This window comes from Mustela putorius, unplaced genomic scaffold, assembly GCF_011764305.1.
Source record: "Mustela putorius furo isolate JIRA1106 unplaced genomic scaffold, ASM1176430v1.1 tig00000242_pilon_pilon_pilon, whole genome shotgun sequence".
NCBI classification, from domain to species: Eukaryota; Metazoa; Chordata; class Mammalia; order Carnivora; family Mustelidae; genus Mustela; species Mustela putorius.
Window position 1 is genome coordinate 7123185 of NW_025421325.1, and position 12680 is coordinate 7135864.

The 12680-nt window shown below is 44.9% G+C and overlaps 1 protein-coding gene across 2 annotated transcripts in view; it reads left to right on the top strand.

The window, feature by feature from the left end:
- GATB (glutamyl-tRNA amidotransferase subunit B) overlaps nucleotides 1-12680 on the top strand; it is a 96846-nt gene that overhangs the window by 50611 nt on the left and 33555 nt on the right. For both annotated transcript variants that reach the window (XM_045078326.1, XM_004758056.3), the window contains exons 7-9: nucleotides 350-434; nucleotides 1131-1175; nucleotides 3491-3680. In XM_045078326.1, the coding sequence (XP_044934261.1) occupies nucleotides 350-434; nucleotides 1131-1175; nucleotides 3491-3680 (320 nt within the window). The remainder of the gene's footprint in view (nucleotides 1-349; nucleotides 435-1130; nucleotides 1176-3490; nucleotides 3681-12680) is intronic.

Genomic DNA, 12680 nt, shown 5'->3' on the forward strand with positions numbered 1-12680 from the left:
CCTAGGATCACTGGATAAGAACACTCGATAGGCAGCCATCCTGGATCTGGAGTTTCGTTGGCCTCGATACCGGTCCTAGCCCTTCTTTTGCCAAGAGTGTAAACTGGACTGGGTCACTGAGACCCTGAACTTTCTCCGAAAGTAAGGGAGCAGAGCTTCCTAAAAGACCCCTTCCACCACCACCACCATCGTCCTATGACTGCAATGAGAAGAGAATATAGCATATAAGGGAAGAATTATTATAAGCAACTCTCTTGATTATTTTTTACTTAAAGATTGAGACAGATTTCAGATTATTGATTGATTGGATGAAAATATATGAATATGTAAATTATTGTGTTTTTCTTAGACTCTGAAATTGAGAGACAAATCCATGAACTTGAGAATGGACGTGAAATTCTGAATGAAACACGCTCGTTTGACTACAAGCTGGGGTGAGTTTGCATTGGCAAGCATCTTCCACACAGCTGGGTGGGACTCCAGCCCGGGCTCCCCACAGACCAGCCCCGTGACCTTGAACAAGGTACTTGCCCTGTCTGCACTCATGCTTTCCTCACTAGTAGAATTAGGGAAACACTGTACACTACAAGGATATAATACCCTGGAGGACTGGTAAGAGGTTGAAACTGAACCAGACTTGGACATAAGTGCTGAGTCTTGCCCCTCAGTTGCTTCCAGCTTATCCACTTTGTGGCAGGAATTTTCACTCCCTTAAATTCTATTGGTTTTAAGCTCTACCAGTTCAAGCTAGCAGTAAAGAAAGCACAGGGGTGGTTACGGAGGTACCTTTTTAAATTGTCTTGGTAAGTTTGACTGTAAAGTACTGACTCTGAATTTTGAGGATTTTGTGCTTTTAACAGAAGACTGACAGAAGCTTGGAGCACTTAGAGTTTGAGCCAGTTAGAAGCTGGGAACATGGAACAATTTCTTCTCTTTTTAAAAAGAATTATTCTATATATTTCTCTTTCATTAATATTTTCTCATGTAGTCATTTAAGTGTCTCTCACAGGAGGTCCAAGGGCCTGAATTTGCTTGTGTTCCTGTTTAGTAGGGAGAACTTCCCTTTGCACATATGCTGGGCCATGCTGCATTCCATGCTGGTTTAACGTTTTCCTATTTAACTATCATAGGTGCACCATGCCAATGAGAGATAAAGAAGGAAAACAAGACTACAGGTGGGTATTCCTCTTGTCAAAATACCATCATGTGTTTGGGGTTCGGGGCGAGTTTCAAATCTATTTGCAGAGTAACATAAGGACCTGGATGGTTTTTAGGCACCACTTTCTGGTTATATTGTCGCATGATGGCTTGTATGTTGCAAGCCTAGACTTCCTGTTTTGTATATACTGAAAGAAAGAATGTTTTCTTGGTCTGGTAGCCTCAGAGTATCTTCTTTGATGGGATTCAGCTATTGGAACACACTGTTGACTCACCCCTGTGTGAGAGTGCTTATAATTGAGCTAAGAGGGTAGCAGTTGAGGATGGGGCCAAGGAGGTTCCTATTCTTACATTCAGTTACATATTCAGTAACACACTGAAGATCCTTGAGAAGAAAGGAGAAAAGAGATGCGTATGTTAATGGCATTTCCCTTCACAACTCAGGTGATCCTATTTAATTGATTAAAATTAAACAAGTTGGACTTAATATGAGATCCAGAAGTAAAGCCAATAATAATAGGCTTAAGGCAATTTGAATCTCTGGTACTTTTTCCCCATTGAATTTTGCAGATTGTAAAGATTGAAGCCATAAGCAAAAAGTCATTGGTTCCTGTGCAAAGCTCAACTCTTGCTATCCGTGGGGACCGGATGTAGCACTGGGATGTGGGAGAAAAGCTCCTAAACCCTTAGCATGGCTCCCCCCTGAGGGGCCCCTCTCATGTGTGTCTGAGTTAAGATTGTTTTCATCACTGGGAGCTTCTGGGTTCAATCTGTTCTTCCCAAGAAATTCTTTGTTCTCCAGTGTTGCCCCCATCCTCTGTTTATGCTGCTTTTTCACTCAGCATGGAGTTAACTGTTAGGGCAGCCAGTAGCTTTGGCTCAAGCCCTCAGATTAATAGGCAGGATTCAGGAACCCTGTCTTTGGCTTCCTCCTGCCCTCAGATGTCAGTCTGATTCACAGAATAGATTTGGCATGGAGGTGATGGGTCACGTGCACGTCTGACCTGTCACCCTGGCACCCTGTTTGTTCTGCGTTATCCTGCTTGTGTGTAAGCCCTTTGACAGGCACAGGTGGACAGAAAATGTTAGATGCTGGAATGGAGCAGAGGGAAAGACGTCATGTGCTGTGGTGCTGCAGAGAGTTACCATGTACTCCCTGGTATATAGCGTATACCCTGCCTCACCAGCATGGTTACCCTGATAACGTCCTGCACTGCCATGTGACTCACATTTATTACCCAGGAAATACTGAAAACTCTGACTGAGCACACGTTCCATAGGCATACCACAAAGAGTGTGGTTCATTTGTTAAAAATGAAGACTTTATTATTAACCGAAGTCCATAGTTTACATTAGGGTTCCCTCTTTTTAATTTAAGTTTTTTTATTTTTTATTAACATATAGTATATTACTAGCCCCAGGGTACAGGTCTGGAAATCACTAGGTTTATACACTTCACACCATTCACCATAGCACATATAGGGTTCCCTCTTTATGTTGTACGTACATGCTGTGGGTTCTGACCAAATATATAATGACATATGTCTAACAGTATAGGGTCATAGGGAATAATATCACTGTCCCAAAAAGTCCCTGTTCCCCACTTACTCATCTTTCCCTCCCCACTTCTACATTTTTTTTTAGGCAAAATCTATTTCTTCCACTTCTCAAGAAAGAAAAGTTTTCTTTTTCTTTGACTTTTCATTTATTTCACAAATATTGCTTAAAATAGTGAGAATTTTAGAATGAGGAAAAGTCATTTTTCTCCCTAATAAGTAAAGTGTTCTCATTTGGTCCTGTTTTTCCCAGCCTTTGTCTTCGTGAGTATATACTTTTTTGTGTGTGTGAGTATATACAATTATACATCACAGTGTAGCATCAACACTGTTATGCCTTTTTCATTCATCATAATTTGTAAACTTGGAGAGGGGCAGATCTTGTGGTCTTGCCCTATAAGTCTATACTTGTACAAAGACTCATTCCTGGAAAACAGAATTGGTATTATAGGACATTAGAAAATATTTGGATTTTTGTTTTATTTTATTTATTTATTTGACAGAGCGAGCAAGCATGAGCTGGGAGAGGGGCAGAGGAGAGGGACAAGCAGACTCCCTGTTGAGCAGGGAGCTCAACATGGGACTCAATCCCAGGATCCTGAGATCATGACCGGAGGCAAAGTCAGATGCTTAACGGACTGAGCCATCTGGGTGCCCCAGAAAATATTTGGAATATGACATGTAACCACGAAACTTTCGTATTGATGATAAGGTTTTTTTATTCCTATTAAACCAAATACTTCCGCGTCAGACCCCATTTCCTCTCCCTGCCCTAGGTTTATGCCCGAACCCAACCTGCCTCCCCTGCTGCTCTATGACACCGAGTCTCTGCCTCCAGGCGCGGACCCACAGCAAGTGATCAACATTGACTGGATTCGGGAGCAACTCCCTGAGCTCCCCAGTGAGACCCGGGAGAGGCTCATTCAACAGTATGGCATTTTGCCAGAACACAGCTTTGCCTTACTGGTAGGTATTGATCAGAGGCTCAGATAAACCCAGCTCAGCCATTTGGGTAATGCTCTTCGGTGAGCTCTGAGGAGAGCAGGCAGGTTGCTTCAGTGGTACAAATAGATGCCTCTAAGAATAAGGCACAATACCCTTTGCTGATTTTCCTTGATGGTGAATACTCCTCATAAAACCAGAAGATGAAGCAGAATCTCATGTCAGTCATGTCTTCTGTGCAGAGATGAACAGCTGCTCACAGCAGCGCGGAGGCTTCTTGAAGACAGTCCAAATGTTGTGGATGAATGTTTTCCCATGTGTCTGCAGGACAAAAGAAAATCGACGTATAGGGTTTCTGAATGTCTAGCAGTATTGAACCATGACAGGGTCTGGCAGGAAGTTCTGTCCTTAAAAGCCAGCCAGCTGTTTCTCCAGTGGTTGAAGAAAAACATTTATTCCGCACGAAATGTTGAAAACTCTGACTCAAAGTGTCGGTCCTTTGAGGCTCGAGGATGTGTCTTATGGGGCCGTTAGCGAGTCTGACACCACTGAGACCTACTTAGGGATTTTCCACTCTTTTCAGAGCTGCTCGGGGCTTTGCCGTTTTCTTTGTCATGGCAACATTAAAGTGATGCCCCGTCACTGAGGGTGGGGTTTTGTCACAGTTGTCTTCGGCTTGTCTGTTCAGGAGGAAGTAGGAAGTTTTGCCACTGCGTGCTTCAGGGATGGGGTATCTGCCACACTTACCTTCTGGAGCAGCAGAGTCTGCACAGAATGTGGGTTTTTGCATTTTAATTGATCAATAGTAACTATCTAGAGATGTTAGAACATACATATTTCTATACTTCAGTGAGAGCAGCCCCGCTGCTTCTGGTATAAGGTAAGGCAAGTGAATGTTTGTTGAATGGAAGGTTCTCTCTTTACAAATTAAATCAGCTTAGGCAAAAACTCTCCAGAGAGTCTCACGTGAACACTCCCCTTTTTCCCTCCCAGGGATGATTGGGCAGGCCTTCCAGATAGGTTTCCATACTTCAGGCAGGGATGTCCACTGCCCACTGCCTCCCGCTGGCTGCTGTCATAGCTTAGTCATAACTCCATGATGGTCACATGGCTGGATTTTAATCACTTCTTATTGTGACTTAGAGGCCAAGACCGTGTCCCCTTCTCACTCACCGTTCCTCAGCACAGCCTGGCACACCAACAGTGCTTAACACCAGGTTTTCGACTGCAAGAGTCAGTTCGCATCTCAGACAGAACACCTTTTAACCTGAGGCCTCTTACCACTCATTTTCCCTGGGTTGATTTAACCCACCTGAGGTTTAGTCCTGTCTGTCTTCCCTACTGTGTGATGAATTTCCAGCCCACTGGAAATCAATTCCGTACTAAATTCTAAATGCTAAATTCCTGTCCTGCATTTTATAACTGCCAGATCCCACAGGGGATGGGAGGACTGGGACAGAGTCTCCAAGATGGTAGTTATCTGTCTTTGTTTGGCCTTCTACCAGGTGAGCAGAGGCAGCCGTTGGAGGTAGCATCTGAAGAAAACCCAGGTTTCTTGTGAAAAGACCTTTCAGAAACTCCTTTCAGGAATATGGTTATTTCTCTCCATGGCATTATCTGCAAACATAGGCTCCCTTCAGAGAGCATCTCTCTAGCACTGTCATGATTGGTCCCTTATGAGCACATGATGGTAGAGGGCTCCTCGGGGAGAGTCAGTCCTCTGAGGGCAGGGACATTTTCCTGTTCATATCTGGGTCCTAGGCTCCACAATTGTGTCCTTCACAGGAGACCTTTAATAAACGTTTGCTGAGGTTGCCCAGGGAGTGGTTCAGAGTTTAAGGTCCTGCTGAGGGGAACCTGTCTTTCATCTGTTCAGTACACAACTTTTGTTTTGCATCTCCTGTGTGGCAGGTAGTCGGGGACAAAGATCTTCAAAAAGGTGTTTCTTTGTTTTCCAAGAGTACACACACACACACACACACACACACACACACACACACGACACAGCTAACGAGGGAGGTAGTGATTACCTTGATTGGAACAAAAGGGGAAAAATTCCACAAGGAGGTGATTTTTGAACCAGTTTTGAAGGGACTTTTAATATCTTAAAAATGTGCTTATTTTTATAGCTTTCAGATCTTGTGTTAGGTGATTAGTTTTGTTTTTGTTTTTGTTTTTTAAAGGGCTAGTCCTTGAAATTTCCAAGTTGAGTGTAAAGAGACCTTAATAGCAGTGGAAAGAGAATGATTCAGAGAAATTATTTCCCTGAAAGTGGGCATCCTGAGCTCTTTATGACTTTGTAATCATTGAAAGCTGAGCTACTCAGACCCAAAAATGATATGTTCATGTTTTTTCCTGCCTTCATCAGAAACACAACAGATTGCTGAGAAGGGCAGATGCACAAATCTAATGAACCATCTTTCAATTTAAAGAGTGCCCAGGAGTATTCATTAGATAAATCACAGCAGTGGAGGTGTGCTTTGCAGAGCTTCGGCTCCATGCTCTGTGCCTTCGAACTGCTGATTCCGTGAGGCATTAAGGTGCATGCCAACCCTCATTCGTGTGCCTGACCCACATGGACTAAAAACCGCAGAATTCAACTCTAGTCTGTAATTTGCCTTGTCATCTTATGATGCGGAAAGCCCCACGTTATGTATTGGTAATTTATGCTCCATGTTTATAGAACTCTAGTATTTTAGCACTTACAGTAATGTCTGGCACCTAGTAGGAACTCAGTGAATATTTATTCGTGAATGGTCGGACCAGTGATATTATGACAATAGTCATGGAAGTCCCAGAAGAAACAGCATTCCTGATAAAAGCATCCTCGTTTCTTTTTTTTTTTTTTTTAGATTTTATTTATTTGTTTGACAGAGAGAAATCACAAGCAGGCAGAGAGGCAGGCAGAGAGAGAGAGGGGGAAGCAGGCTCACTGCTGAGCAGAGAGCCCGATGCGGGACTCGATCCCAGGACCCTGAGATCATGACCTGAGCCGAAGGCAGTGGCTTAACCCACTGAGCCACTCAGGCACCCAAAGCATCCTCGTTTCTAAAGGTCAGATCCATAAACCCCTGCTGACCCCCTAGCAGATCATGGAGTGATAGCTAGCTCATTGAACTCTGGGTGAGAAGCATGGGGACCTCCACTCTAACCACCCCATGTGCTGTGTCCAGATGCAAGTCACTTGGCCTCTCCACTCTTGTTTTCTGAACTGGTTTTGTTAGGACATTAAATCCAGTCTACATCCTGGTTTTCTCTCTCAAACCCTCCTGACAGTTCCCTCCTGACAGAAAACCTGTATTACTGTTTGGTCACATAAAAAGTATCTTGCCCCACCCGAAGCTTCAACCTATTTAGTTAACCTTGCTTCTCTGTCTTGTGTTATGTTGCCTTGATTGCTGACCTCATTTGTAAGCCTTAAGGAATAGAAATGCAGGTTTTAGGATCCTGAAAAACGAGAGGTTCTAGTAGCATAGCAAGTCCTTCTCTGAGTCAGTATATTCCGGGAGTGATCACAAGAATGACCTAGATGATACGCATGTGCATTTTTCTTAGCAGATAATCCCAGGGCAACGTCTGTGGGGATATCACTTCTTAAACACTGCCTTACCTGATTCAGAGAATGCAAACAAATTCGGAGAATGCAAGCAATATGAGAACATGGCTGCTTGCTGACAGTATGTTCTGTGGTTTATGGTGGGGCACATTTTTTTTTTTAAAGTAGACTCCAGGTCTAACATGGAGCCCAGCGGGGACCTTGAACTCACAACACTGAGATCAGGAGTGGACACTTAACCAACTGAGCCACCGAGACATCCCACCTTTTTTTTCTTTTTAAAGATTTCATTTATTATTTATTTGACAGAGAGAGAGATCACAAGTAGGCAGAGCAGCAGGCAGAGAGAGAGGGAGCAGGCTCCCCGCCGAGCAGAGAACCCAATGCAGGGCTCGATCCCAGGACCCTGAGACCACGACCTGAGCCAAAGGCAGAGGCTTAACCCACTGAGCCACCCAGGCACCCCATCCATGGGCCACTTTTTAATTTACCCTTACAACAACTGTTGGAGGTAGATATTATTGTTCTCCCCATTTTACAGATGGGGAAACATCAACCATGGTGGAGTGCAGGACATAAAGTAACAGGCAGGCCTGTGGTTCCGTGGTCTGGCAGTTCAGTGGTCTGCACTGACTACAGAGCCCAGGCTTTATTTACATTTCTAAGCTCTTCTGCTTGTCTGCACATAGAATGTGCCCCCGATTGGGTTTTAAGATGTCAGGCTGCCTTATAAAGAAAGAAAACGTGCTTTCTCCTAAATTTAGTGAAAATCAGTCAACTCCAATGAAAAGGAGAAATTGGGGCGCCTGGGTGGCTCAGTGGGTTAAGCCGCTGCCTTCGGCTCAGGTCATGATCTCAGGGTCCTGGGATCGAGTCCCGCATCGGGCTCTCTGCTCAGCAGGGAGCCTGCTTCCCTTCCTCTCTCTCTACCTGCCTCTCCGTCTGCTTGTGATTTCTCTCTGTCAAATAAATAAATAAAATCTTTAAAAAAAAAAAAAAAGAAAAGAAAAGGAGAAATTGCGTCCGTTTTCCAAGTAGAAAATTTAAGTCACAAAAAAAGATGTAAACTGTCCTCCGTAACTTTGTTTTGTTCCTTAAACTTGCTGCGGTAGGTTCTTGGCTCCTTCGGAGTGAATCACTGAGAAGGTCTCCATGAGAGGGCAGAATGTGTGGGGTTTGTGGGGTTTGTGGGATGATTTTGCCTGTCAGTCATGTCATGGCCAGCACATGGTAGGCACTTGGTAAGGACCAGATACAAGCTCACAGGGTGGCCAGCTGTGTATGAATTCAGTAAATGGAAAGATGTCCATCTTGTCAAGATTTTAGTGGAGGAATGGCACAGCATTCCCAATCCAGTGTTTCTTTTTCTTTTCTTTTCTTTTCTTTTTTTTTAAGATTTTATTTATTTGACAGAGAGAGAGAGAGCACAGGCAGACAGAATGGCAGGCAGAGGCAGAGGGAGAAGCAGGCTCCCTGCCGAGCAAGGAGTCCGATGTGGAGCTCGATCCCAGGATGCTGGGATCATGACCTGAGCCGAAGGCAGACACTTAACCAACTGAGCCACCCAGGCATCCCCAATCCAGTGTTTCTTGAGGGCCTGCTGTCCTTGTCACAGCGCCCTGTGCTGTTTTCAGGTGGAAGAGCTTTTATGTTTTCCAGGTTGCTTTTCCTTCTCCTAAGTAGCCCTGCTGGGCAATGGGTTGAAACACCGACTAAGAGACAGGCAGTACAGTCTTGGTTTTAGCTCCCACCTCTGACACCTGGGAGCTGAGAGGGCCCTGCAAAGGCAGCTGGTGCTGTTACCCTCCGTTGCTTAAAGAGGGGAGAGAATGATTCCCTTACCCCGAAGATGAGTGACAGAGCATAATCTTCCCTGAATCTTAAGAAAATCTAAAGTCAGCCAAGCAGACTCCCTAGAATAAGTTATCAGGGAGAAGAGCACAGGCACTGAATAGCCACCAACACATTGAGGGCTGCGGAGGACAGAATTTTAAGAAAAATCCAGCATGGCCCCAGTGAGACTGGGAAAATGTGACTGTGACCCTCCGGATTAGTGACCCGTGCTGCCATACGTGTCTGTCTGTATTTGTATTCAGCTTCAAGATGTGTAGTCTTATTTGAACAACTTGTGTTTCCCCAGCTGGTTATTCCCCATTTGAAGCCATAATCCTTTGTTTCTGACACCATGAAAAAGGTGAAGGTGTCTCCAGGGACCAAGAAGCAGAAAAAATATCATGACTGTGGTTGATTACTAAATGGATTGTTTTCCAAGAGTTTTGCTTTGAGTTTCTAGTGCGCTTGAAATGGTGTGGTTTTCTGTTTGGATGAACGGTCTGTAGAATAATTTCCCATGATAAATATCTGTGTACTCATGGGTAATACTACTTTAAAGCTAATACTTTAAAAGGCGTCTGAAACTATATTGACTGGTTTTAGACTGCTTAGACGTATTGAGGAACAAAGCACTGGCCTTCTAACTCCTGCTGAAGGAAAATCCATTTGGTCAGCACCGTCGCTCACCATATTTCAACTCTGTGTAATTTTCGAAATTGATTTTATTCTTCGTTTTATAAAATTGCACCGAGTGCTTGCCAGCTTATGGGTGCTTTTATAGTCTATACACTAGAAACGTAACTGATATTTTTTTTCCGGTAAAACTGAATACAAAATGCATCTTCTAACTTTACTTCTGAAAAACCAGCAGTTTGTTTGTTTCAGATGCAAGTAACAGAGAACTTCCAGAGATGAGGATCCTCTGGGCTCAGATTCATTTGACCCTTCTGGGACCTGCCCCCTGGAGCAAAAGTGCAGGGAGGAGTGAAGTCCTGAGTGCCCAGCCTTGGGGATGCATGGGGACTCTTTCCTTCCTCCATCCTGAATCCTTATGGGGACAATTAAAACACACTGTTTCAGGTTTCAGTCAGATCTTGGCACCAGTGAGCAAGCACTGCGTTGAAGCTTTGTTGCCATATTTAAGCTACAGCCCGAAAGCTGCTGTTGACCAGCACCGGTTCCCTCTGTGTTGGGCCCATCTGACAGTGCTGGCTTTGGGCACATTGAAATGCGGTCATGATCAGAATTGATTTCTTGACAGCATACTACTTGTGGCCCATTCTCAAAGATACAGTTTTCTAATTATGCTGGCCTGCCGTCAACTTTTATCACCTGATTATCCAGAGAAGCGTCTTATTGCCAGATTGGTTTCCTTCCCATCCCTCTTAGAGCTCATGTGTCTCAGAGAATGTAAGCTCATTTTCACATGTGCCTAAGCCAATGTAGGTGTGAACCCTCTCTGTGTGGAACCAGTATCCTGAGTTAAACTCAGATGTGTGTACTTCCCAACTTGGCTAGGAACAAAGTACAAGTGAAATTGTTGGGACCAGAGTTTTGCTCAGATTTTAGGGGCTTCCAGGCCCACTGAGAGCATGACCCAGGAGTAGAAACTGTGAGGACCAAAATAGGACTATAGACCTTCCTAGTTGGGTATCTTATGAGACAGACTAGAGAGTATACCCTTGGTGTTTCTAGGTCAATTTCCAAGCTTTTCCAGATCTCCATGTTCTTGAAAGTGGCCATAATGGTTCAGGATTCTGGCTTCCTCCTGACGTACTCAAGTGAGAGTGATGTCTCCTATGCTCTCTCACACCACCTATTAACTTCCTTTAGTTTCTTCCCCACTAAAGACCCCTCTGAATGAGTCTTTTTTCCCCCCTCACTCACTGCAAGATTTCCACAGCCACTTCTTATTTCCATGAAAAGCAGAGGGAAGGCTCATTCACACCATAGATCCAAGCCAGCACCACTGAATGCATCCATCCTTAATCTCACCATGACTTCTGCTTTCTTTCCTTAGAACCGCCACCCAGGCCTCCCTATCTAATTTCCATTTCCACCCCAACACTAGCATTCTGTGTTATTTTCACAAAGGCGATGGGTCTATGTTGTTTTTCTCACTTTGTAACAGTGACCAAACCCCACAAGAATAAAGAGGGACCATCAGAAGCCCCACAGATAGATGCTGGACCCTCTTACATTTGCAGAAATGCTCAGTGGCTGCTTGCCCCAGTGCCCCTGCCACATGGCAACTGGTAGCAGTTCCCGTTTGTACCTCCACAGAATGACACATGGGCACCTCACCTGGTTGAAGCCACTGTTGTTCAATCCACAGGTGCAGGGTCTGCCGTACAGCCCGCTGCTCCCTCTACAGGGACGACCTGCCCAGTTGGGTGTAATGCAGTGTGTGAAGTCCCCCAGATCCGAAGAGTTAGAATGCAGTAAGGTGCCATCTGCTTGACACCAAGACCATGTGAGCAGTAGTGGGAGCTGTTCTGGAAGGTCTGAAGATGCTTCAGAATTGGGCAGGGTCTTGGTTGAGGCGTACTCACCTTCCGTGAGGAGAGGGCGTGGAAGGGACACAGAAGAGAGGCCCGGGGAACTCTGGCCACCATCCTGTCCCCCAGAAGCTCCATGTGGCCTGGGGCGGGGGGGCGTGTATCTGTCTGCCTTCCTGATCTGGAGCCGGTGTGTGCCCTGCCACAGGAGAGAGTGCCAGGTGGTCTAGGTGTATGTTGGCAGAGGCAGAAAGAGAACCTGCCATTTTCTCCTAATTTCTAAGTTAATTGCTAAGGGCCTTTGCAACATTTTTAATATGTGAAGAACCTTTGAACAGCTGGCAGGTACCAAATAAAATAATGGAAGTGGTGGGAAAGGGCATTCTTTTGATGAGCTGGTTACTTCACATTGTGCCTGGCACTGCTAGGGACTCAGTCTCCGTCCCCAGGAAGGCAGCAACGTGAAATTTTCTTCATCAGAGGCAGTGTAACATGGAGATGAGGAGCACAGACCGCAGAGGTTCAAATCCCAGTTCTGCTGCTTTCTTGCTGTGTAACCTCGAACAAATTAACGCCTCAGTGTCTTCATCTTTAAGAGAGAGTTCTGCTAGTGCCAGAGGATTCTTAGGAAGAATTAAAGGAGTTGGGGCACTTGGGTGGCTCAGCGAGTTAAGCTCTGCTCAGCAGGGAGTCTGCTTCTTCCTCTGGCCCTCATCCTACAGCTCTCACTCAAATAAATAAAATCTTTAAAAAAAAAAAAAAAAAAAGAATTACGTGAGTTAATGTTAGTTTAAATGAGTTAATGTAGAGACCACTTGGACCAGTGCCTAGCACCTGTTATTATTGTTGTTAAAATGTATTCTCGTGGGGTGCATGGGTGGCTCAGTTGGTTAAGTGTCTGCCCTCAGCTCATGTCATGATCCTGGGGTCCTAGGCTCGAGCCCCACATCAGGCTCCCTGCTCATTTGGGAGCCTGCTTCCCCCTCTCCCTCTGTCTCCCGGCTTGTGTTCTCACTCTCTACCTCAAATAAATAAATAAAATCTTGGAAAAATAATAATAATAAAATAAAACGTATTCTCGTTGTTAATACCATCTGCAGGAGCAGCAGCCGTGTGCGGCTTCCCACAGGGCTGGCC